The 24,980-nt window shown below is 39.5% G+C and overlaps 1 protein-coding gene across 17 annotated transcripts in view; it reads left to right on the top strand.

Annotated features, from left to right (window-relative positions):
- LOC121959037 (calcium/calmodulin-dependent protein kinase type II subunit gamma-like) overlaps positions 1-19,280 on the top strand; it is a 51,877-nt gene extending 32,597 nt beyond the window's left edge. For 2 of the 17 annotated variants that reach the window (XM_088069781.1, XM_088069780.1), the window contains 10 exons: positions 1,594-1,634; positions 3,241-3,324; positions 6,462-6,506; positions 6,632-6,686; positions 6,895-6,969; positions 10,130-10,270; positions 13,029-13,104; positions 13,322-13,416; positions 14,060-14,296; positions 16,663-19,280. In XM_088069781.1, coding sequence (XP_087925907.1) covers positions 1,594-1,634; positions 3,241-3,324; positions 6,462-6,506; positions 6,632-6,686; positions 6,895-6,969; positions 10,130-10,270; positions 13,029-13,104; positions 13,322-13,416; positions 14,060-14,292 — 845 coding nt within the window. In that variant the 3' untranslated portion in view covers positions 14,293-14,296; positions 16,663-19,280. The remainder of the gene's footprint in view (positions 1-1,593; positions 1,635-3,240; positions 3,325-6,461; positions 6,507-6,631; positions 6,687-6,894; positions 6,970-10,129; positions 10,271-13,028; positions 13,105-13,321; positions 13,417-14,059; positions 14,297-16,662) is intronic. The other 15 variants (XM_088069786.1, XM_088069783.1, XM_088069795.1 and 12 more) reach the window with 11 other exon arrangements.
- The last annotated feature ends 5,700 nt before the right edge of the window (positions 19,281-24,980 follow it).

Raw genomic sequence — 24,980 nt, 5'->3', positions numbered from 1 at the left:
CCTTAATTGGTCTTAAAATGTCTTACATTGTTTTTTCATAAATCTTTAGAGTGCAAATACATAAAAGGTTTATGAATCTTTTTCTCTGACACTGCATAGATAAATTTCAAAATAATTGTTAACTTAAAAAAATGTTATTTGGACTGTTTTTGGTTTAAAAAATGATTTTACTTTTTAACAAGAGGCTCATCTCTGAAGAGATCTTTTCTATAGTGCTTTCAGACTCATAACAATCTGTCAGTTACAAAAACAAGCACTTTAAGTGGACTTAAATTGATGGTGCGAACATGCCCTCAGTGGTTACATTACAGCCTGGCTGCTGCTGTTGTTTAATACTGGACACATTTCAAACTATGCTATTAATCAGTAAGACTTGGAAAATAGGGTCCGGGTTAAAAAAAAATACCCTTTAACTGTAGTTCATTAAAGTGTTTTAAGAGAGCCACACACTCTTCAGCTTGGTAGTAAATGCTTTGTTTTCCTCTTCGGCACAAAAGGATTTGACATCTTGTGGATGTTCCCATAAATACCGACTATCTATGAAGCTCGAGTGGTGCACCCTCCGACTGTGGGTCATCTTGACTTTACTCATCCTGTCATTGTCCCCTTGAGGAGCAGGGAGGGAAGGACAGATTTAGAGAGCACATGAAGGTGTTGGTCCCATGCTGTCAAAAGTAGAACCCCGATGGCTGTTTGATAGAAGATTTAGCTGAATGAAGAGCAGATGTCTGCTGAAAAACCAGCTCTCCTTTCCCTGGTTAATGAATGAAAACATCTCTTTCTATATACTTTTTTTCTTTGGATGCTGCATGGCCAGGCCAAGATAGAAGCTGCATATCGACGCAACAGCCAAGATTAATGAGCATGAGTTGTCACTTGATATTGTTTGCTGCTGTAAATGCTATGCCCCTAATCGCCACTCTCTTGTATTGAAATACTAAGAACTCTTTTTCAACCATCCCCTCTCTCCCCCATCTTTCCCTCTCCCATTTCTTATTGGAAGGTAAGAAACACCAGATAAGATTTTTGGAACCTGTGTGTCTCAGTGGGGGAAAAAAATAGAGAAAAGGAAGCAATAGACAGTTGAGAGCTTTGAGAGGAAAAGTGACTGGGGCCCTTAAAGGAAATCAATGATTTACATTAACCCAGCTCATCGCTGTCAGTCCTGGCGGCCGTTTGAGTCTGACCATCGCTCTCATTTTAGATCTGCTGGGGTCTTACAGACAGGAAATGGATTTAGGAAGTTTACTTTGCTCTCAGGTTTCTCCTTTTTTCCCCAGATGGCAATGAATGGATTATGATGCGAATGGGTTTTGCAGAGTGTAGCAACTTGTACAGCCAAGGAGAGGGAAAAAAGCCCAAGAAATCCATTAAATGCATGTTATTCTTAAGCAACATCTAGACTTACTTTGCCATAAAAGCTCGGGTATTGGGGGTTTCATAGATATGACGAGTTGAAGATGCAAGTTTTTGCTCAAGTTGCGGATTTGTGTAAAAGCTGAAAAAGAGCTGTATAGATTAGCTGTCGTCAACAGTAAAACTTGTTCCTGTTTCTCTCTCTCTCTTCTATCCTCCTCTTTCCTTTTTTTGCAGCATGCAAAAGTTTACTCAACAAGAAGTCAGATTCTGCTAAGGTAAGGTTGTCTCGTCACCTCTCTGCCCTCTTTTGTTCTACTACACAGTGTCCCGTCTCTCCTCTGATAGCTGACCCCCTTTTATGCCTTCTGTTCTTTTTCTGTACTTCAGTGGCTCTCAGGCTCACTTTCCTTTCTTATTATTATGTCTAGGAATATCATTTTTTTATATAGTAATGTTTTTTTCAGGGTTTTTCAGTTTTTATGTTCTCTGCCTATAGACTGGAGGCATTATGTTTTTAGGTTGTCCGTCCATCCGTCTGTCCCATTCTTGTGAACATGATATCTCAAAAACACTTTGAGGGAATTTCTTCACATTTGGCACAAATGTCCACTTGGACTCAACAATGAACTTAATAAAATTTGGTGGTCATAGGTCAAGCCCATGGTCACTGTGACCTTGTCTGTATCATTCTTGTGAATGCTATATCTCAAAAACAGCTTAAGAACTTTTTTTCCAAATTTGGCACAAACGTTCGAATGGATTCTATGAACTAATAAGAATTTTAGTGGTCAAAGGTTTCTGTGACCTTGCTTCTCAAGAAGGCCTTGATGGATTTTATTCAAATTTGGCACAAACATACACTTTGAGTCACAGATGAACTGTTTAGAATTTGGTGGTCAAAGGTCAAAGCTCAAGGTCACTTTGACACTGTCTAGAACACCCTGAGGGAATTTCTTCAGATTTGACTCAAATGCCCAAATAGTTGCGATGAACTGATTAAAATTTTGTGGTCATGGGTCAGACCTCAAGGTCACTGTGACCTTGTCCATCATATTGTGAACTCAATATGTCAAGAACACGTTGAGAAAGGTTCAACACCGTAACTCAGTAACAGAAGGGGAGACATTTGGTCGGATACTTATAAGTGATGCTAATCTTGGGTGCCCCCCTTGAAGGCTGATTGTATCGATCTTCTGTGCTGCCGGCAGGAAGATGCGTATGAAACATCCATGTTCTCACAAACATGGATGTAAGCTTTAAGTGCAACTTGACTGGTTCGCGGAGGCAAACAACCATGTGGCATTAAATTCTTAAATTCTAGGTTGGCTCAAATTTCCCATTCATTTCTACAGGGGATTATGCTACAACTCGGGGTTTCTCGACATCCTGCGGCCTGATTTTAGATCCCAGATTTCACGACGTCCCACCTACAAGCTTTAGAAACTTTGCTCAGCAGTTTTCACATTGTTGTGTTTAATTATCAGCCGATTCTTTATCTATGTTGGTTTTATTCTTTCACCTTTAGTCTCAGTCAGAGGTTTGCTGCTCTCTCTTCCGAGCAGTCTCCGTCATTCACTGCTGCTATTAAGCATCTCTCTCTTCCTCCTGCCTCCTGCCTCCCTCTTTTTCTCCCCTGCCCCAGGGGTCTCTCTGTGCAGTTAAGTGGCGAAGGCATAGAGAGTTAGTGAGGCAGTTAAAAGGATGATCTAGAGGCCATTCTGTGGCACTCACCCTCTCATTTACCCTGTTAGCTCTCAACAGCCTGGGAGCCTCCACCAACATTAGCCCCATTCCCTAAAAGGCGTATAATTCTAATGCATCTGTGTGTGTGTGTGTGTGTAACGTATGTGTTCACTTTGAGTGTTTGCGTTCTCGTCCCAGCCTTCTACCAACAACAGTAAGAACAGTATAGTGAGCGCCATCAATGCCCTGAAAGACACCAACATGGCAACCAACGCCCAGATGGTACAGTAGGCCGCCGCAGTGTCGGTTCTCGCCTCTTAACCCCCCCTCCCCTCCCCGCCAGTAGTTGCATAGTAGCCCGTTGTGCCTCACCCTCCATCGTCATAGTCGCTGCTTGTCATCCTTCATTTACTACCCAGGAGGTGTTGCACCGTAACATCCCCTGTCCCAGCAGTACCCATCCTCTGGCCATTTTACCCCCCGAGGTGCACATATGTTCCTGAATTGTTAATCTTTCACATTTTTTGGAAATGATTAAAAATGCTCACCTTAACTTTGAATCACAGGCTGCACATGTGCACCTTTTCGACTTCTAGGGAGCATGAACTTAAAGGGACAGTTCAGCCCTAAAATTAGAAATACACATTTTCCCTCTTACCTGTAGTGCTGTTTGTCAGTCTAAATTGTTTTGGTTTGAGTTGCCGAGTGTTTGAGATGTCGGCCGTAGAGATGTCCGACTTCCCACAAATGTGATGGAACTAGACGGCGCTCAGCTTGTGGTGCTCAAAGTGCAAAAAAAAAAAACCTCCCACATTTGAAAAACAGAACTCCAGAAATAATGACTGCGGTTACTCAAAATAATCCACAGACCTTGTTGTGAGCAGTTTCTTGTATGAGCTGTTTTCTTTATACTTGAGTTGCAGCGATATACTGGCTTCAAGGTATATCATGGTAAGAAAATTGACAGTTATCTTACAGTTTATGTTTATTTATCCACAGTATTGAAAGAAGTGCAACTAGACCGAGAATACAAAATGGCATTTTTTTGCGGTAGCAGTAACTCAAGCAGTATACACAACATAGCTAAATAAAATGCAGGAAGGTATTACAAAAAAATGGGTGAAAACAAATAAAACAGAAAAAAAAACTAAAAATTGAGCCCACGGTAACAGAAAAAGCATAATGAATCTATAGATTCTTAAATTGAAATTGTAAAATTGGACCCAAAGTGAATTCAAATTTTTCAAGATGTTCCTGCAACAAGAACTTGATTCTCTTGGAAAAAAACAACATTTAGAGAAATTTGGGGGATGAGATTACGCTCAAATGATTTTTAATGTGTTTTTTGGTGCTTTGAGCACCACAATCTGAGTGCTATCTAACTCCACTATAATGGAGAAACAACAGATATCTCTACGGCTGCTATCTCCAACACCTGGCAACTCACACCAAAACAATCTAGGTTTATAAATAGTGCTATGGGTAAGAGATGCGATAGTATATTTGATTTGGGGGTGAACTGTCCCTTTATTTGAATATATGCCTCTGAAGTGGCAGCACAGTAGAGTCCTGGTTTAGCTTATAAGGAAGTATAATTTAGTCTTATCCTGTAATGGCCTCTGTGTGTTATTCACTTCTTTCCCGTGCTTAACCAGCTCTCCCTCAACTTTCTCACTAAAGTCGCCTTGCAAGCATCCATCCTAACATTCGACCATTGCTCTCACTCTAACCTGTTTATCTTGCCATCATTCACATCCCCATTGACATCCTCACCATACTGCCAAACTATTATCATCATGCGCTCATCCAGTATTAGCATGTTGTGATTTAAAGGCGCTTCAGTAGCATGCATTATATATGACATCTCACAGGTTTGGTTTCATAATAACATTGTCTGTTATGTTAAGGTGGTGCTTCTCAACTGGTGATGCAGGATCTCAGAATAGGCCATGGGTGATATGACTGAAATATCACATTATTAGTTAGAATACTTTAATAGTAGAATTTAAACATTATGGTAAATGTATGCAAAATAACTTATATATTATCGATGTTCTATGCAATCAACTGTGTTTTTAATGTATTACACCAAACACTTGACCAGTCAATCCACAAAAAACATATCATTTCACAACTATTTTGATTATCTATTAGCTGGTTAACTCAAGGAAAAATGCCGTCTGTTCTCTGGTTGCAGCTTCTCTTATGTTGAGGATTTTCTGCCTTTCCTCTTTTTTTGTGTCATTTTAAGCTAAATATCTGTTGGTTGGATAAAACAGTTGAAGACATCTCTTTGGATTCAGTGAAACTGGGATTGTGAGAAAATGTGACATTTTGTAGATAAAATCGTTAATCGAAGCCGTGAAAAAAAAATCAGTAATTGGATAATAGTTTCTTAACTTTAGCATAAACTTTTTTGTTAAACAGTGGCATGGTATGATATCAGTGTAACATCAATTCCCCCCCGACCATTTTCTAATTCACAATAGAAATAAAGTGGCTTACACTGGCAATTATTTTTGTGCTTTTACATAAGGTGCTAGGGTGCATAAAACAGCGTCAAAATAGAGATTTTTTAAAAAAGTGCCAGTTGAAGATCCCCCGCACCCCGTCAGAGGTCCTAGCTCAACCCCTAATGTCCTAAAATCCTTAAACCTTCTAAAATCTTGGAACGGTCCTAAAAATCCAAGAAATGTCCAAAAATCCTAGAATTGTTCAAAAATCCTAGAAACTTCCTTATATCCTTGAAATGACTAAAATCCCCAAAATGTGCAAAAATCCTGGAAATGTCCGAAAATCCTAAAATAATTCAGATTTCCCTGAAATGTCCTAAAATCGGAGAATTGTCCTCAAATCCTCCAAACGTTCTTAAATTTTAGGAGCGTTCTAAAATCCGAAAATGGCTGGAAACATATATGGGGCCGCTGTAACTGGCCCCTGGCCTCCTAACATTTTGCAAAAGTGGCCTCTCGAGCAAAGCAAGTTAATTGTCTCTGCTGTAGGCTGTATCCTGTAGATCTATCAATTTAAAACTACTTAAAGTATTTAAAATGAGGTAAAATATTATGGAAATTATGAAAAAGTTAAATTAATTGGTTTAAATGTGTGGGAACCCTGCACTGTTTTCTGACATTTAATGCTTTTAAAAATAAATAAATCAATAAATTATCGGCAGATCAATCAATATTGAAGGTAATAGCTAGCTGCAGCCCTAAATGGTCATATTGAATCGTCTCCCAGTCCTATCCTTGAGTGCTCTTGACAGTTTTAAGGACAAGCAAGGGACCATAAAAGGAGATGTAGTGTTATGTTACGACCCCATAGCTGAGGTAGAGTGTGGGGCCCACTTTAAACCCAGTTGAGAGGCACTGGTTGAGGATTCTGATGTACTGGACTCACTGTTCTGCTCTGCATCGCAGGAATCTCAGAGCACGGTGGTGCACAACCCTCCTGATGGAGTCAAGGTGAGCTGTGTGTGTGTTTGTCAGTCTGAAAGCGTCACCCAGCTGCTCCGCTCTCGGGCCTGTTGGACCTCTAAAGCCGGCTGCGTTAATTTCAGTATCTCTCTGTCCGTCTCTCTGCACTCCAGGGATCAACAGAGAGCAACGCCACCAACGACGAGGAAGAAATGAAAGGTAGGAAAGGTACTCAAGTGTTTTATTCCCCTTTTCCTGTTCTTATCCACTCTCTTTCTCTGTCTCCCATCCAGTGAAGTGTGTGTATTTGACTGTAGTGGCTGGCAGGTGTGCTGAGATGCGCCACGTATCTCTCGCACTCTCGACTGTCTGCCCGCGGTGTGTGTATGTATGTATTTATTGTATGTCTGGCTGCGTTTTGTGTGTGTGTTTCTAGCGGACAGCTCGGCGCAGAGCAGCGCCACAGAGGAGATGCCCCCACTTCTGCCCTCACCTCAAAGCTCACCTGCCAGTAAGTTTATCCATGGCGACCAGAAGCTGTACGGTCGCCACTGGCAAGGACCCAACACCCCCACCCCCCCTCCACTCCCACCCTGGCTTTATGTAGTCACTGGCAGTCTTACATCTTAAAGTCCCCTCACTCTGATCCACCAAGCTTTTGAGGGTTCCCACTGGTTTTGGAATTTCTGAAATATTGTTAATTTTTTTTTTTTTTTTTTTAATTTTTTCGACTCTATTCAGGGAAGTCAGGAGACGTTGTGGAAATGTATACAGAGTGATATTGGGATCTGGATTTGATTTATTTAAAGTTTTATTCTTTTTTGCATTTACAACTTGGAGCTAATTTTTGTAACATTGAACTCACCAAGTTAATTGCAGATGTCGTAATCACAATAAAAACATCATTAAAATTGCACAAAGACCTAAAACTCAAACTAAAGAGCACTTCTTTTACATTCATGATGTGCGACATTCCAGCTAAATAACAAATCTTTGCAACAAAGACTTAAAATAATTCCTAGATTCAGTGTAGATTTTTGAAAATTTGGGCCCGACCCTACATGAACCGGCACAGTCTGATTAAAAACCTGAATATCTGCAGTTACAAAAAGTTCCTGCCATTTATGCAGCGGAACTGAAAATTTCATTTAAAAGAAGATTTTTTTTTTTTTTTAATTAAATTCAGTTTTTATTCATAAGTTAAGTTGCTTTGCAATGCAGACACAAGTCTCATGCACCTTTTTGAAATATTTCAAATGTAGGTGAGAACAAATCCTGTGCAAACAGTGATGATGATGGTTGATGAATTGGTGCCTTACATTTTGCCTGTTTGCAGTCACAACAAAGTTTTTCACAGGTGCAAATGTGCACGCAGCAGCAGCTCCTCAGACGTTAACTGTTAGATCAGGAAGCGGCTGGATTTATATGCATCTGAGTTTTCTGTGAGCGCAGCACACATTTTAAACATCGTTATAGCAGCTCATCATGTTCATTTAATTGTGGAAAACCAAACTCGTGATTGTGATGGATAATGGATTAATTGTGCAGCCCAAACATCATCTTTGGATATCTAACAATATTCCAAATGCAACACCAGTGTTGTTTTTCCCATGTTCAAAATTTGTATACTTCACTCTGAGAAAGTCATGGTTTGGTAAAATAAAGCCAGGACATAATGTGGCACTAAAAATCTGAACTGGCAGGTCGCCTTTATGAATGAAACTGTATCGGTCACATTCTTAGATCATAAATTACTTGAGTGCATCATAACCAATAGGCCAAAACTACAAAAATAAGAGCCAAGTTGTAATAAACTGGAGTATTACTGTAACAGGGGTGCATTACAAGGACGCACTTTGCAACTTTTTTTTACACGCTGAGTGCAGAAGCTCATTTCCTGCTGTGTATATCCATTAATACTCTACATCGTGAGCTCTCTTCTTAAGAGCACTTGAACTGTCTCACCACCTGGACTTAACTTCACTCTGCTCAGAACAAAACTTTTGAAATAAAATCAGCAGGGACTCATTTTATAGGTCACAGAGGCACTTTGACCGAATTACAGAAAGTCATGGACAAAAAGTCGAGGATTTTTTTCATCAGGGCCACTGTGGGAACCCTGAAATCTGCGTGAGTGTGTGTGCGTGTGTGTTTCTTTGTGATCACTGCATCTATCCCCCTTGTCCTCCTAATGTGACGGCTCCAGCTGGAGGAAGCCTTGCTTACCTTGCAGCTGTGTGTCCTAAACCGGCCTTCCAGTCGGACAGGCCCGGCCTGCTGCCTGTCTGACGTTACTGGAACCATGCATATCATCCGGTTCCTCTTTGTCCTCACATTTTCTCCCCCATTTCCTCACTCTACTCAGAGGCTTTATTCTCAGTTATGTCCTTTAATCTTTGCTAATTTATTCTCTCTAATACGCCATTCTTCCCTACGTTCTTATCTTGCTTCTGTCCTCTAATCTCTCCTGTCGTCTGTTGACCTGCTGCTCTCGTCAGACACACCTGCACTAGAGGGACAGTCTGATCTCTTCCTCCTCTCCTTGTCCTTCTCCCACCTTCCTTCCTGAACATGCTAAGTTTCCCCACAGGCATAACACGAGCTAATAACAAACAATGGCTTCGATCGTGTCTCTGTGTGTCTCCGCTGGGTGCTGCAGCTCATCAGACCAGGCTTTGTTAATGTATATGAGCATTAAGAGTTGATGTGAGCAGAGCAGGCAGTTAAACGACTTCCACATCACACAGCATCACCAGAGCTGTATCTCTCTTCTAGCTGCCACTCTGTTCTCGTGTTACCGTCTGCATGCCTGTCATAAACCCACAATGTCCCCCATCACTAATTTAACACTAACCCACGTCAGCTTTGTCTCTTGTTCACAGGGCTGGGTATCATTTGTTTTTTTTCTCTTCTGATACTGGTGCCAAAATGATACTTTTAAAACAGTACCTTTGCCAAAACAATACTTTTAGAATGGCGCTGGTGCCTAAATGATCTAAAAACGGTACCTTTTAAATGGTGCTGATGCCTAAACGGTCCCAAATCTATACTTTTAAAACGGTGACGATGCCAAAACAGTAGTTTCAAGACGGTGCTCGTGCCTAAACGAAGCCAAAACAATACTTTAAGAATGGTGCCAGTGCCTGAACGGTGCAAAAACAATACTTTTTAAACGGTGCTGGTTCCTAAACGGTGCCAAGACTATACTTTTAGAATGGTGCCATTGCATAAATGGTGCAAAAACTATACTTTTACAGTACAGTACCAGTGCCTAAATGCTGCCTGAACTGGTACATTTTTCAAAATAAAACATGAAACGAGGGTCAAAACAATGGCTTTTTCTCTTTAATTGCAAAGACAAATTTGAACTTGAAATGTAATATATTCCCACTTAACCATTTTAATTACACTTAAATATATAAATATGAATTAATGCAAAACATTCTTAACAAATTTATATAACACATTCAAGTAATCAATAAAACTTAGTTTTGCAGCAGCACCAGGTTTCGGTACCCAACCCTACTCTAGCTTTGTCACTTTACTGCATGACCTGTGTGGGTGTGGTTGTGGGTGCATGTTGTGTGTCTGTGTGCACATGATCACATGTCTGTCATTTTGTCATCCATCCATATGTTTTGTGTTTGTTGACCATCCGTTGTGTGTTTCAGTTCCACCGCATGACGTAAAGCGCATGGCATGGAACAGCACGGGCAACAGCTCCTGCCCTGACTCTGAGCTCTCACAGTCCTCCATGCCTGCCGCTCCACTAGGGAGCAACACTGTCGCTGCTATAAGCAACACTAAGCAGAGTAAGAAACAGTCTTGACTAACTGACCTCAGCTGTCCTTGCCGTCTACTCACCTGTAGCTGTTGCACATTAAAAAAGAACTTGCATCTCTGAAATGGCAATTTTCTCTTGGATAAAGGAGGCAGCCTGCAGATAATGTTTATAACAAGTCATTTTTTCAGGTGTTAAAGTGGTAGTTGTGATTTTTTTGAAATGGGGTTATATGGGGTACTTATGTTAAGTCAGCGTATTAAATACAGTAGCTGTCAGTCGATGTGCTCCCAGTTTGGATAAGCAGGAAGGATTACCACCACAGAAGCTTAGCAACATACTGCATTGGACAGCGGCAGCAGCAGAAAAATTATCGATTAGGCCAGGGTGATATTTCTTTAAAATAACATCCTGATACATGATAAACATCTGTAGATTTTGAACAGACTAATGTAAACTACTCACACAAAATTATTAAGTGAACTATAGTTACAGTGAATTTAAATTAAGTTGCTACTGCCATAATAATGTTAAATGAACTAATGTTATAATAAAATACTGTTAAAATGAAGTAAAACGAAGTAGTTGACTTAAAGTATTGTTATGATTTAATAAGTGGAATCACCCATTGCTTTTATTTTGAAGGGCCTGACTCGTCAAATCTAATAAATATAGCATACAACTTCAGCTGATACAGATTTTTTAGGTTGCTGAAATATGTTTTGTTGCTTCTTTAAATTGTGGGTGTGCTGACTCACATCTACTGTATTTAATACACTGACTATGGATAAGTGCCTTGTACAACCCCACTTTTAAAAAAATTTAAACTTTACCTTTAAATCTGAAGATGCTCTCAAAACCTTTGACACCTTTTTGGTTATTTTTCTCCTGTTTTAAGACTTGAAACGAGGCAAATGACTCCACATGTAACAGATCAATAACAGTTGGTTTGACACATGTTAAAGTCTTTAAAGAGGACATTTGCATTGGCTTCAAAATGAAGGTAATCACTTGTTTAAATGACTTGTGAAGGAATAAGACTGGTGTTATTCTATATTTTTCTTATGGTCCCATCAAAAAACTTACCTACACTGTCTGTGATATGATACAATGAAAATGTAAATCTTTAAATGAGCCACAAATATATTGATGCTGTTTATATTTTAAACGGCCAAATAATGTCCTCAAGCAGCTGGGCGCTGTAGTTTTTACGAAATATTTTTGAAACAATGGTAAAAAGTGTATTTTTGGGGACTACTTTTAGATGCAGAGTCATACACATTTACTGTGTATTTAAAGGCACAAATAAACCTGAAAATCAAAATCAAAAATACATATTTTTCCTCCTACCTGTAGTGTTGATTGTTATGTCTGCCTTCTCTCTAGTTTAATGGCACTCGGGGTGGAGTGCAAAAAGAACTGAAAATATATTTTAAAGGTTCAATAGCATTATCTTTTGGTCTTTTTTTAGTCTTTTGATGGCAAGAAGGAAAACAAAGAATAACACCAGCATTATCCTTTTTAAAGTGGCTTTTCGCAGAATTGAGAGTTGATGTGTTGAAACCTTTAACGTGGCTTCAATGATGTTTTTAATTGTGTGTAATGTGTGGAATAACACACAAATACAGGTAAACAGTACACTTAAAGGCCATGCTGCATGACTATGGTTTGCTTGGTGACAGTACTGTGACATGATTATCTGTTAATTTGATTTATTTGCCTGTAAACCGGGTCAGAGGCAGCTGTTAATATTACGCAAAGTAGATATATTTAATGCCATTTAAGTTTCAGTGGAGATTCATGTTTGTTAGAAAATGAAAGTTGTTTTGAAAGTGAAAGTCAGAGAAGTTAGTTTATGGTTAAGCTTGAAAGTTGGTTCTTAATTCTTTATAAATTGTATCTCAAAGGTCCCTCTGTGTCTTTTCTGGGGCTTTCAATCACCCTTTGTCAGGAATTTAAACCTTTGAACCCCAAGCAAAATGGTTTGATTTCTTAAAAAAAAAAAAAAACAGGAGGAAAACTGCAATGAGCAACTGGGTAAGAAATATTCCACAAAATTGCAGGAAATTAATAGATTTGGTCAATTATTTTTTTAAAAAGTTAGGGAAAAATAATTTATATTTACAATTACCCTAATTAGATATTTATAATTATGTTACAAAATTATTATAATTTCGAAGCACTTTTCCTGGGTCATTTCCTCGTTGTCTTTTTTTTTTTTAAACTAATTTTCAGGTAGTTTTCTTGTACTTTTCACTAATATCTTGCTAATTTGAGGGTAATTTCTTCTCTTTTTGCTCATTGCCTTCTTCCTTTTTTTTGTAAAGAAATCAAGCCAATTTGCTCTAAGGGTTAAATTTAAGTCAAGTCAACAGTTGAAAGCTCCAAAAAAAGGTTAATAAGTAAGTTAAGGTTTTTTCATCAGACTGAGCCTGTGTTGTTTACCGGCAGGATTTTAGTTTTTGTTTGGGTGGCAGAGTGTGCTCACACAGCAGAGAGGAGTGTTTAGTCAGTGTTTTGAGTCTCACAGAAGGTGAGAAGCAGAGCGACAGACAGTGATGAGGTCGAGCAGCAGTTAGGAGGACTCCAGACCGAGTGATGAGGTTAAAGAGGAGCGTCGAGCTGTAGCCACAGACGAAGAGAGCCTGAAGGGAAGGCAGGAGCTGGAAGTGATGAGAGAAAATGTCGTCAAACCAAAACCAACACACAGTTAATTGTTGTCTCTCCTCCTCACCGGCTTCTCACCATTTACCATCTGTCCGTCTCTTTCTCTCGTGTTCTGTCTGTAGCTCGTAAACAGGAGATCATCAAGATAACGGAGCAGCTGATTGAAGCGATCAACAATGGAGATTTCGATGCCTACACGTGAGTCCAACTGCATGTGTTGGAGTGAGAAGCGGCGGATGAATCAGTGTTTTCTGCTACAAGTTAATTTATGTAACGTTCTAACGGGATTCATTAAAGTTGTCTTTATTTTTCCCCTGTGTTTTCTCAAGTTTCTCAGTTCTGAGGTCTCTAATGTCTTTTCACCCACTCGTATTTTACCACCCGTCTCCTTCTCTGTCTCGCTGCTCTTTCTCAGGAGGATTTGTGATCCTGGACTCACCTCCTTTGAGCCTGAGGCCCTCGGGAACCTGGTGGAGGGCATGGACTTCCACAAGTTTTACTTTGAAAACTGTGAGTCTCCGCTTGTACGCACAAAGAGCAGACGTTTATTTTAAGCTGCCTAGATCAGCAGCCAGGTGAAGCTTTGAATACGATGAGGATCACCACAAACTCTAGTTGTTATTTCAGGGAATATTGAAAATTTTTTTTTTGTTGACAACTTTTCTAAACGCATCTCAATTGTTAAGCTAACATCAGATTGTTTCAGTTTTTCTCTTTGAGGATGTCCTAACCTGCTCCGTGCCAAAGCGAACAGGCAGTGCGGCATGTAGCTTGCTTAAAAAATAGCTCACCTTTTCACAGATTTATCAGATATTTTTTATTGACTTTTCACAGAAGTGTAAACACACAACACAGCATAGACACAAAAATAATTCATGAAAATACACAATCCAAATAAAAATTACAAACAGATAATCTTCCTCGTAGGACTTGACATCGTTATCTTTTTTAAGCCTTCTGTCTGTAAAACACAGCATTTACAGTAGATAACACAAAAGTGAGTTAAAGCAGACAATACAGAAGCCAAAATGGACCAGAAAATATAAATGCAGGTATGAACATTGAAAAAGCAAAAACAAAACAAGGTTAAAACCCCCCAACACTTGTTCGTCTGGTATCTGACTGGATACGTTTTTCCATCTCATTTATTCAGTGCTGAGCAAGAACAGCAAGCCGGTCCACACCACTCTGCTTAACCCACATGTGCACCTGATTGGCGAGGATGCCGCGTGCATCGCCTACATCCGGCTCACGCAGTTTGTGGACACCACGGGCCGCCCTCGATCCAGCCAATCAGAGGAGACCAGGGTGTGGCATCGTCGCGATGGCAAGTGGCTCAACGTTCACTTCCACTGCTCAGGAGCGCCTGCTGCACCACTACAGTGATCAGGTACACACACACACACACACACACACACACACACACACACACACACACACACACACACACACACACTCAGTTTGATACACAGAAGTCACGGTTCAGTTCATACCACGGTTTAGGAGTCACACTTCGTTGTGAGTTCAGCACAGTTGAAAAAAAACCCAAATGCAGTAACACTGAACAAACACTTTCCCAAAACACTTCAGGTTACAACAGGCTATAAAACTGTACATCATCTCTTGTGCTGTAAAACTGAAAATATAAGATCCGGTTTGCTTGCCTGTCCCAGGGGCATTAAATCTTGTGCATGCCATTGAATATATAAAGGATGTTTTTCCATTCACAGTAGGTGCCGACAGATCATCGGCTTGGCCAATTATTGGGGCCAATATTTGGCATTTTGCTGATTATATGCGTCAGCGTTTTATTTTAATGATTGACGATAAAATTAATTAATTAAAAAGTGCAAAGGAAGTGTCAGCATGGGAGGAACTTTAACTTCATAAAACCTCAGGGACTTATTTTTATTTATTCATTTTTTTATTCAAATTTTCACTTGACTTGATAAAACAGTTGCTGGGACCCTGCTGTATTTGATGTTTAAAGTCTCAGTTTTGATTTAAACTTGCCAAAGGCTTTTTAACAAGTTTTGTGTTGGAGTTTGTTATATTACAATGCATATCGGTTCCAAACATCGGTTATCGGTCTACTACTAATAATCTGTATCAGTATCAGCCCGACAGTGGTGCACCAACAATGACACAGTGCTTGACTGGGAACAGTGGGTGCATTGTTTTAGCATCACAGCCTCCATAGAATTACTCGTTTAATTATCAGGATTTGATCCATTCAATCCGATAACATTTCGAAAGTCCAGAAGAGCCGCACGATTAAATCACTTAATCGCCTTTCAAGTTAGCAGAGCGCTGAAGTTGATATCAGTAGCTCGGCTGGCAAAGTGTCTCGTGCGATTGCTCTATGAAGAGTCAAAGAAGGAGTTATTTTACACATGGAAGTTGCTCTTTTTTGGCTTCATGCACCATATTCATGGGGATGAACGGGGCCCCGCCTCCAACGCTTTATCCAGTTCCCTTTATACATCCATGTGTTAACCATGGTAAACGGTAGATGGACTGCATTTATGAAGCGTCTTTCTACCTCACTGGACAAAGCGCTTTGGATGTATGACTGCAGTGGAAGGAAAGGAGCAGCTTTGCTCAAAAGCACTTTGACACGCAGACAGGAGGAAACAGGGATTGAACCACAAACCTTGTGATTAAAGGACGACCTGCTCGACTTCCTAAGCCAAAACTGCCTTCAGCATATGTTGCTTACTGACATTCGGTAAAAAGTGTCAGGGCTGAACGCACACTTGTGAACTTTGGTTCCACGTTACGGGCATCAATCTGCATACCGTGTGTTGTGCATGCACTGGACTCGAACCATGACGGATCAGCATGAACTGTTACAGCCCCTGCTCCTGTTTTTAGAATAATTAAAAAGATGCTATAATCACATAAAAATTCGACTTAGTGGCTTAAAGTCAAAGCATCCACTAGTGCAAGTTAACTTCTGCTACTCTACGAATTACTTTATAATTCATATCTTAAAGGTCCAGTCTGTAGGTTTTAGGGGCATCTATTGGCAAATGACTATGGTGACTCGGCGATTTGGTATATACAAACCAAAACTTTTTATTGGTTTATGATAACCTGAAAATAAGAATCGATGTGTTTTTGTTACCTTTTTAATAAGAGGTTTAACGCTACATAATGCAGTTGAAACTCACCGAAGGCCCACAATACAGTATTAAGTCACGATATAAAAATGTTGTGGTTTTAAACGTGACAAAGTATGCTGAGTATTCCGAAAACATATAACGCATTGATATGTTGATATGTCCCTCAACAATTATTCTATCTTATTATATAAATGTTTCTAGTTAGTTCATCTCACTTTCATCTTTATTGCAGCAAATTGTATCTAATGGACAGAAAAGGCTATAGATTTTATTATTTTAGTACACAATAAAAAGATTAATTTGTATTGTAATATTAATGATTTGTATTAAAAAATGGGCGTCCGTGCATTGCTACAATATAGCCACACAAAATATCATGATACCACGCTGTATTGTCCGCGGAGTCCGCTGTCACAGAGTCCGCTATGTTTCCACCGTGGCGAAGAACGGACAAAGCGTTTACTGCCTCTATAGAGGGCCGTCTGCGTTCTTGCGTTGGCCACTGCAGTTCTCTGCACGCTTATCACACCGGAGATGTTTCAGCGCTGGATGCCACTGAATCCTCCACACTGGACCTTTAATGTCTGAAAAAAATAAAATATTTAGACTTCCTGTCTCCTCTCTCCTGCAGCGGTCCTGAGCCTCCAGTCTACTGGAGTGTGTGTTTTGGGGGGCAGTTTTTTTCAGCGAGCGTGTTTAAGAGGCACGTCCTCTGCGTGGATTGGCTAGTGCCAGGAGCCCGGCCGGGCGAGATCGCATCCCTCTCCACGATACCAACCAATCCTGTCCCTCCTTTGACCTGCTGGGGGCCGGCTGAACACAAGACACCGCCCCCATGGGATGATGCATGCATCTGGCGCCTGATCGGAGGGCGAGTCTTTGCCCTCTATCCCTCCCCATGGCGGCCATCTTTTTTCTGCCCGCGCGCGATGAGACGTCCTGCGTGAGGAGAGGATTTACAGTTGAACTTGTGACAGTTTATGAGTATGAGTTATGAATATGCTGTGTAAATTATGACTAGATGTACCAGAAACCACCAAAACCCAACCAAGCATTTATATTCACTATCTAATAAGGGAGGAACAGAAGGGAGTGTGAGGTTAGCAGCTGAGATTTTGGACACTTTTTTTTTTTTTTTTTTTTTGGCATTCTAGGGATTTCCGGGTAGGAAGTGTTGTGCTCATTCACCCGGACGTTGATGTAAAAGATGTAGGGAGATTTTTTTTCCCCCCGTCTGAATTCTCAAAGGGAAAAAAAAAAAAAAATCAAGTCGGCTCAGTCCGAGAAACGACGAGAGAAACTTGATATCAAAAACATGAAGCACCAAAGTGTAGAACTTTAGGCTTTTTACGTGTTTATGTGTTTTCGTTTGTGTGCTTGTTTTTCCGACCGGACGGAAAATTGTGTTGTTGTGGGATCGGGTGGGTGGGAGGGGAAGCGGGGCGTTTGATTTGTGTTGTGTTTTTAGCGTCCTGTTCCTCTTTGTGAATAACCGGAGCCTTTTTTTTTGTTGTTTTTGTCTGACTGATCCTATATTCAAGGCTCCTTTTTTTTTCATTATTTTTTTTTAAGAGTTTTTAAAAAAGGAGGGATTTTATTGTGCAAGTTTAAACTGCGCGTGTTCTGTTGTCTGTATGCAGTGGAGGGAGAGAGCGGGCCGGGAAAAGGCGTCTGCGTTTTGCATGTTTGCCCGCCGCCTCTCTCTCATTTCATCCCTCCCTCACCCCCGTTTTTCTCTCTCTTAAAACCATTCCCTCTTTTAACCCTCCCTCTCCTTTTTCTCTGCTTTCTGCAAGGGCCTGGTTTGTTTATAATCACTGTGTAAATACAGTGTATGTATAGATATATGTAGAAAAGTGTAATATATGTACATGTATCTAAGAGACACTCATCCTGTGCATCTGGGAACCACCCCATGAACTCTGTGACCCCTCATTTTCCTCAGTTTGCTTTAATTCTCCTTTAAAGTACTTCCTTAAAATATCGGTAGCTCGCCGTCATAAAATAAAAATGTGGGCTACCAGCTCTAGTCCGTGGCCGTAAGACTGTTTTTAGAGACGGGGATAAAAGAAAATTTAAAAAAAAAAAAAAAAAAAAAGTTTGACCCCTTTTGCCCCCAAAAGAGTTTTTAAACATGAAGACCTTCATCATTGTGTCCTGATCCCACAATGCTGTGAGCCGTCTCTTCATATCATATGCACACACACAAACACACACACACACATGCGTGCACGCCTGGTGGTGTGTTTCGGCTTTGTAACATATCTGCACCACTGCTGTGTGACCACGGTGCCACCCTTGCTGTGCTGCTTAATTGTCTCCATCCATCCGCGACAGTCGTATCTTAAACTCTTCCTCCTCCTCCTCCTCCTCCTCCTCCTCTTCCTCTGTGTACCCATGAGTCCCTGCTCTTGAGGTGTTTATTTGTACCTCTCTCTGTTGTTTCTCTGTTCCCGTGTTTGAGTTTTTTCGTTGTCGTCGCTGTTTTTTGCTGTTGTCGTTTGGTAATTTGCCGATCTGCCAAGCTGGAGTTCTGCACTCTCCCTCGCACACAGGATTTAAAAAAAAACATTAAAAAAAAGGGAAAAGAGGGAGGAAGTCGACATAAATTACAGATTGAGTGATCATAGATTGATCAGGACTAAATTATTTATTAATGTGATCTACCCTAGGTGGTTTTAAATCGTGCCTGCTCAGTTGAGAGTTGGAAGCCAGAGAGAGAGAGAGTTGGTGTGGGTGTGCAGGTTATTCGTGACCTACACTGTCGAAACCAGAGCGGGAGACCTAGTTATATGCATGTTTCAGTTACGCATTTCTACCATGTACCTACCTGAATACGGATGGAGCCTAGTGTTAATATATGATATTTGCATCTTTTGAAATAAGAAATATCCTCCATCCAGAATGTTGAATAGGTGACATGAAAAATAATATTTAAAAGAAAAAAAACAACAAAAAAAAAAAGCAAAATTTTTAAAAAAAGGATTCAGGAGCCGTAGCTTGGTATGAGGCCCTCGATGTTAGCGTTTTCCCTGCGTTGTAATGATATACTATTGGGCTGCGCTTTCTCCCCCAGCCTTCACATGAATGCTGGAGTTTTTTTGCATGATCATGATGTACAATGAAATACAACCATGAATTGACGACTATCAAGTGTTTGTCTGAGTGTTAGTTGGTCTTCATCATAGCTTTGTTATTCTTCAAACTTGGATCTTGAAAGTATTTAATAAAAATACTATTTCAGCACTGGTTTATTTCTTCTCGGCTGGTTTATTTTCTTAATAATAACTGTTTGTATAGCACCTTTCAAAACAACTGTTACAAAGTGCTTCAGGGCACACACAAAAAAGCAGGAAACAAACAAATGCAAATTCACTAGCAGAAAATTAAACAATTAAAGAACGCACACAAAAAACAGATGACAAAGGAAACTGATAAAAAAAAAAAAAAAGAATAAAAAGCAGACGGTACTAACATCTTTATCTGCAAAAACGGGGAAAGCTAGGGGAAAAAAATGTAACATAATGATATATTATGTATTTATTATTTTCATAATAACATATTTTAAATCATGTTAAAGATACATTATAATTTTCTTGTTTGCTTTTTTTTGTACTTTTTCTTATTTATTTCTATTATTCTGGCTTTTCTTATTTGGCCTCCTATTTTTTTTGTATTTTCTTTACTTTATACTCACTTTTGGGTCATTTCTTTTGTTGCTTGTTTCCTTCTTTCTATACTTTTGAAAGAAATCAAGCCAGTTTGCTCAGGTTTGAAAGGATTAAACTGCTTAAAGAAAACCATGGATGGTTTGGGTGAAATGTGATGAAAAAAGTTGTTAAAATTCAGTGTTCAAAATGCGTGGAAACTTTGACCTTCTCCTCATGTCTGATTTAGTTGCCGTCACACGGAAACTTTTTGTCCCTCCTCCAACAGATACCTTGTTAGAAAGGCATCCGTTCCTTGGTAATGTGCTCCATCCATCCCCAGACCAAACAACCTGCCAGAACAGTTTCGTGTTTACCTCCGAGTGCTTTTTAACACCACGGTTACTGCACTGTTTTTCACACTTGCCTGGTGCAAAATATCTTTACTGTCTGTAAAAAAATCATCCCTGACATGACAATGTAACAGACCTTTTTTGGCCTGTGTGTTTTTGATCTGCTCAGCCTGGATTCTGAGAACATTTCATCAGCCTGAAATCACCAAATTTGGAGCTAATAGAGATATGCCGCACACGTTTCTGATTATGTAACACTGCAACATCGATTAGTCATACCGTATATCTGCTCATGTCCAATTTTAGGAAACTACTTTGTGACATTTAGCATTTGGCTGTTTTACAAGGGGGGGAAAAAAAAGGTTTTGATTTGAGTAAAATAAACGTTAATAAATCTGAATGATGTTTCTGTGGTTGGCTGGATGCTCCGAACACCAGCCGGCATCACAGCTGGCATAATATTTGCCCTCCATACTTGTCTGTCATCACATGAAGTCCGATTAAGCCCCGAATAACGCTGCATATCCTCCGGGGCCATTAACATGCACACAGGATAAAACAATCACTGCTGTCCATTCAACAGCTCGTGCATCGTCCCGTCTCTCCACTTTCAGCCTTTGTGCCGTCTTCCATTGCTCTTATTTTAGCTGCACTGAGTGTGTGAAGTGTTGAGTAATGCTGCAGTCTTATTTAAAAAAGTTTTGTGTGGTTATTTATGATGGTCCTGGATATTTTAAGGATTGTGTGTGTGTGTGTGTGTGTGTGTGTGTGTGTGTGTGTGTGTGTGTGTGTGTGTCTGTCTGTGTGTGTGTGTGTCCGTGTGTGTGTGTCCGTGGGATGTAGGACAGCTCCCCCCGGTTCCTCTGCTTTCGGTGTGATTAATGAGAAGAGCTCAGCAGTTGGTTAACTTCGACACTCGCACTTACTTTCTCAAAGACACAAAAAGGGAGAAACTCTTGAGGGAATGTGTCTCGTTAGCTCGCTCTGACCTCCGACTTTCCGTGTCAATAAAATTAGGAGAAAAGACGACCCAGAACGAGCCTCCTGAATCTAAATTACCTTTGACTTTGTCGAGGTGTTAAAGGACGGGCTCCCTTGTTTTTTGTTTTTGTTTCCAGTTTATGTATAAGCAGGTACAGCACCGTCGCACAAATAGATCTTATTGTCCACGTCTTTCCTCAGAAACGGTGACGATTTATTTTCATATCTTCGCGCCACTGATAGCTGAGGCCGGAGGCAATATGTTTTCGGGTTGCCCACGTGTCCAACATATTCTTGTGATCGCAATTTCTCAAGAATGCCTTGAGGGAATCTCTTCAAATTTGACACAAACTTTCACTTGGACTTAACAATGAGCTGATTAGGTTTTTGGTGGTCATAGGTCAAAGGGCAAGGTCCCTGTGATACGCGGTATCTCAAGAACATCTTGAAGGAATTTATTCAAATTTGGCACAAATGTTCAATTGGACTCAAGAATGAACTGATTATGGTGGTTAAAGGTCAAGGTCACCAGGGTCTTGCATTCATCTCATTCTTGTGAAAGTGGTATCTCAAGAACACCTTCAGGGAATTTCTTCAAATTTGACCCAAATATTCATTTTCATTCAAGGATGAACGGATTAGATTTTGGTGGTCATAGGTCAAAAGTCAGGCTCTCTGTGACCTCGTCAGCATCATTGATATCTCAAGAAAATCCTCAGGGAATTTCTTCAGTTTTGACACCAACATTCATTTGGATCAACTGATTAGAATTTGGCGTTCAAAGATCAAGGTGGCTATGACCTTGCATCCGTCTCATTCTTGTAAACGCAATATCTTAAGATGGCCTCACGAGGGTTTTCATCAAATTTGGCACAAACGTCCACTTGGACTCAAAACTGACCTGGTTAAAATTTAAAGGTCATAGGTCAAGGTCATGGTGACCTCATAAATTGTGTTTTTAGCCATAATTCAATAATTAACTCGACATCATAAGTCAGGAGCAGACTTACTAGCCGTTTCCCTTCATCAACAATCTTCATGCTACAGTTTCCGAGATGAAGCTTAATTTACAGCATTAAGGGTCATTTAGTTGATTATTGATGTAATTTGCTTTTATAAATATTAACCAAAAATTACAAAATAAGATCTGCTGGATTTTCACAATCTACCGACGACCTGTGGGCTGAGCATGGCGTGCCGACGTGCTGCAGAAAGGTACGGTAAAACATTTTTGTAGCGGTCTCTTCTTATTACGTCATCATTATATCATGTCATATCACATCATTGTTCACTGACTGAACCCCATGTCTTCATTTATTGTCCGTTCCCTCGAGTGTTACCATCGACCGACCTCATCATGTCAAAGACTGACTGTCACGAATCCACAAGTCATCACTCCAGGTGAGTGTCACATTTTCCATCCAGATTTCGATCATGTTCATCACAGGGTGTTCATTGACAGTGATATTTAGTCGGCTTTGTCACATGGAAGACTAATAGTGGATCAGTGGATCAGCAGCACAGTGGCGTCATGGTTAGCACTGTTGCCTCACAACAAGAGGGTCCCTGGTTCAAAACCCGGTTGGAACGGGGTTCATGTTGTGGCGGGGGGCCTTTCTGTGCAGATTGCATGTTCTGTGTGGGATTGGCTCCAGCAACCTTTACAAGGACAAGCAGTTACAGACAATGACTGACTGGTTTGCATCACATTGAAATTTTGAAAAAAAGGACATCAGGAAACCGCACAGTAGACACTTAAGATTTAAACATTCAAGAGTTCTGTTACAAAGTTTTATAATATTTTTAAGTTTCACAACATATCTGATGTACTAAACTTGTAGATTTTTCTCCATTTTGGGATTTTTCATTCACAAGAAGCATGGAAGTGTGATAAGTGGGGAATTCGTTTTTGGTTTTGGCGTTAAGGAATTTTATGTCAACCACAATGTTACTTATATTATTTATGTGCTTTTGTTTTTCATCACTCAGACCAATGAAATTCTTTCCCCTAATACTTGAACACAAGCCCGATTCATTTCATTCAACTCTTTTCATTGATCTCTGGACTCCGAATTCAAAGTGCTCAGACAAACCTAATATACTGAGGGACCACAGACAATATTTACATCTGCGTACGACGATCTCACATGTACTGACCCGAGGGTGTGAAGCAGCACGTGCTCTGCACACCTAAAGTGTAAAATGAGTCAGCAAGTGTCTCCGTTCAGACGTCATTCAGTCCGTCATCTTCACGCTGAACATCTTGCTCTTTCTTTTGTGACAGTCCTGCCACCCCTTATGCTGGTATGCTGTAGATCCAGTCTTAGACAGATGTGATTAACCCTTTGATGGACTCACACAAATATGATGTAAGTACCGCTTTGTTTTATTTTTATTTTGCCATTTATAATTTTGATTATTGTTGACACCAGGATATACCCAGAATTTGGTTGATGCAATTGTTTTGTATGAGTAAAATAGGGCTGAGGTGGCCAAAAGAGTTCATAATGACGATATTATTGTGATATCTTCAAGAAAAGAAAAGAAAAAATACAAAAAAGAAGAAATACACTTAATCGATAGTGAGGAGGCAACCAGATGGCATTTGGGGACAAAGACAAGGCAAGAATATAAAGAAAAAATAAAAATAATATCCAGGTTATAGTCAATACCAGTTTATTGTGACACCTCTAAACTCAAATAATGTCCTTGGGTAAAATGCATACTTGTACTTGAGTATTTCAAGTTAATATTAATTTATACTTTTACTCCATTACAATTTAATAGAAATAGTGCACTTCATACTTGACTACATTTATCAGACATCTGTAGTTATGACTATTAGTTACTTTGCAGGCTCAGATTTACATCTGATTTTTATTATGCCATTTTTTAAGAATTTAAACTACCTATTACTGCAAGTATTTAAAGTAAGCCACACCTGGTAATATTAAAGATTATAGATAATATTTATTGCATGAGTACTTTTATTTTTACTGACAATACTAAAAAACAAAATTTTAAGTGAAGTCCTGTTATTTGTAATGGATTATTTCTGCCTGACAACCATAGCACATTATTGACAGTATTATTTTACAGTATTTAGTGGCATCCAGTGGTGAAGTTGCAGATTGCAAAAAAATAAACAATTGTTTGTTTTGGATTATTAGAAATGAATGAAAACACAGTTATGGATATTTTATTTCTATTCCAATAGATGCTGCTAAATCCTGCATACCTGAACTTTAAATTACATTTTTTTCCAAAATTTTCTATTTTCAAACCTGTGTACATTCAGACATTTTCCATATATTGTTAATATGTTTCCCCCCCAGACATCTACATTTTGTTTTATTCCATTAACTGCAGCCCATCTTAAAAATATCTTAAACACATTTTCAGTCAGATTTTTAAATATTCAACCTTTTCCCAAAAGCTGACTCATTTATGCTCATTATAAATCACTTTTTCTAGTTTACAATAAAAACTAGCCAATCCACTGCAGCAGGGGTGTCCTCTGATCCCTGTGTTTTCCAGAGGGGAACCCGTCCAAACAAAAGAGAAGATTAACACGGCTCATGAGCCGCTGAGAGCAGCCGCTAAGCAGATTTACTTCTCATTTACTTGGAGGCAATTAAATCTTTTGCAAGCAATCTTTTTATTTATACAATCCATGTTTTAGATTGTGGAAAATGGTGCGCAGCTAATGTTTTAGCATAATTTGTAATAACCCCTATTTAATTTTAAGATTAAAGTTGATTAAAAAAATAAAAGATAATTACCTGAAAAAATAGTAAATAAATAAATGAAATTAATAATTTTAAAAAAAAGTTCAAAAATACAACAACAAGGAAATGACCAAGAAAAATGCTTCAAAAATTATAATATTGTAATATAATTTTAATCCTTTGAAACCTGGAGTGACATCACTTTTCTTGTGCTGCTTTCCGATGCCTTTCACATGTAAT

The sequence above is a fragment of the Plectropomus leopardus genome, chromosome 19 (genome assembly GCF_026936395.1).
Source record: "Plectropomus leopardus strain MGB_pleo_1.0 chromosome 19, ASM2693639v1, whole genome shotgun sequence".
Classification (NCBI taxonomy): domain Eukaryota; kingdom Metazoa; phylum Chordata; class Actinopteri; order Perciformes; family Serranidae; genus Plectropomus; species Plectropomus leopardus.
Note: the sequence above shows the minus strand (reverse complement) of the source record. Positions and strands in the feature narration are given on the sequence as shown.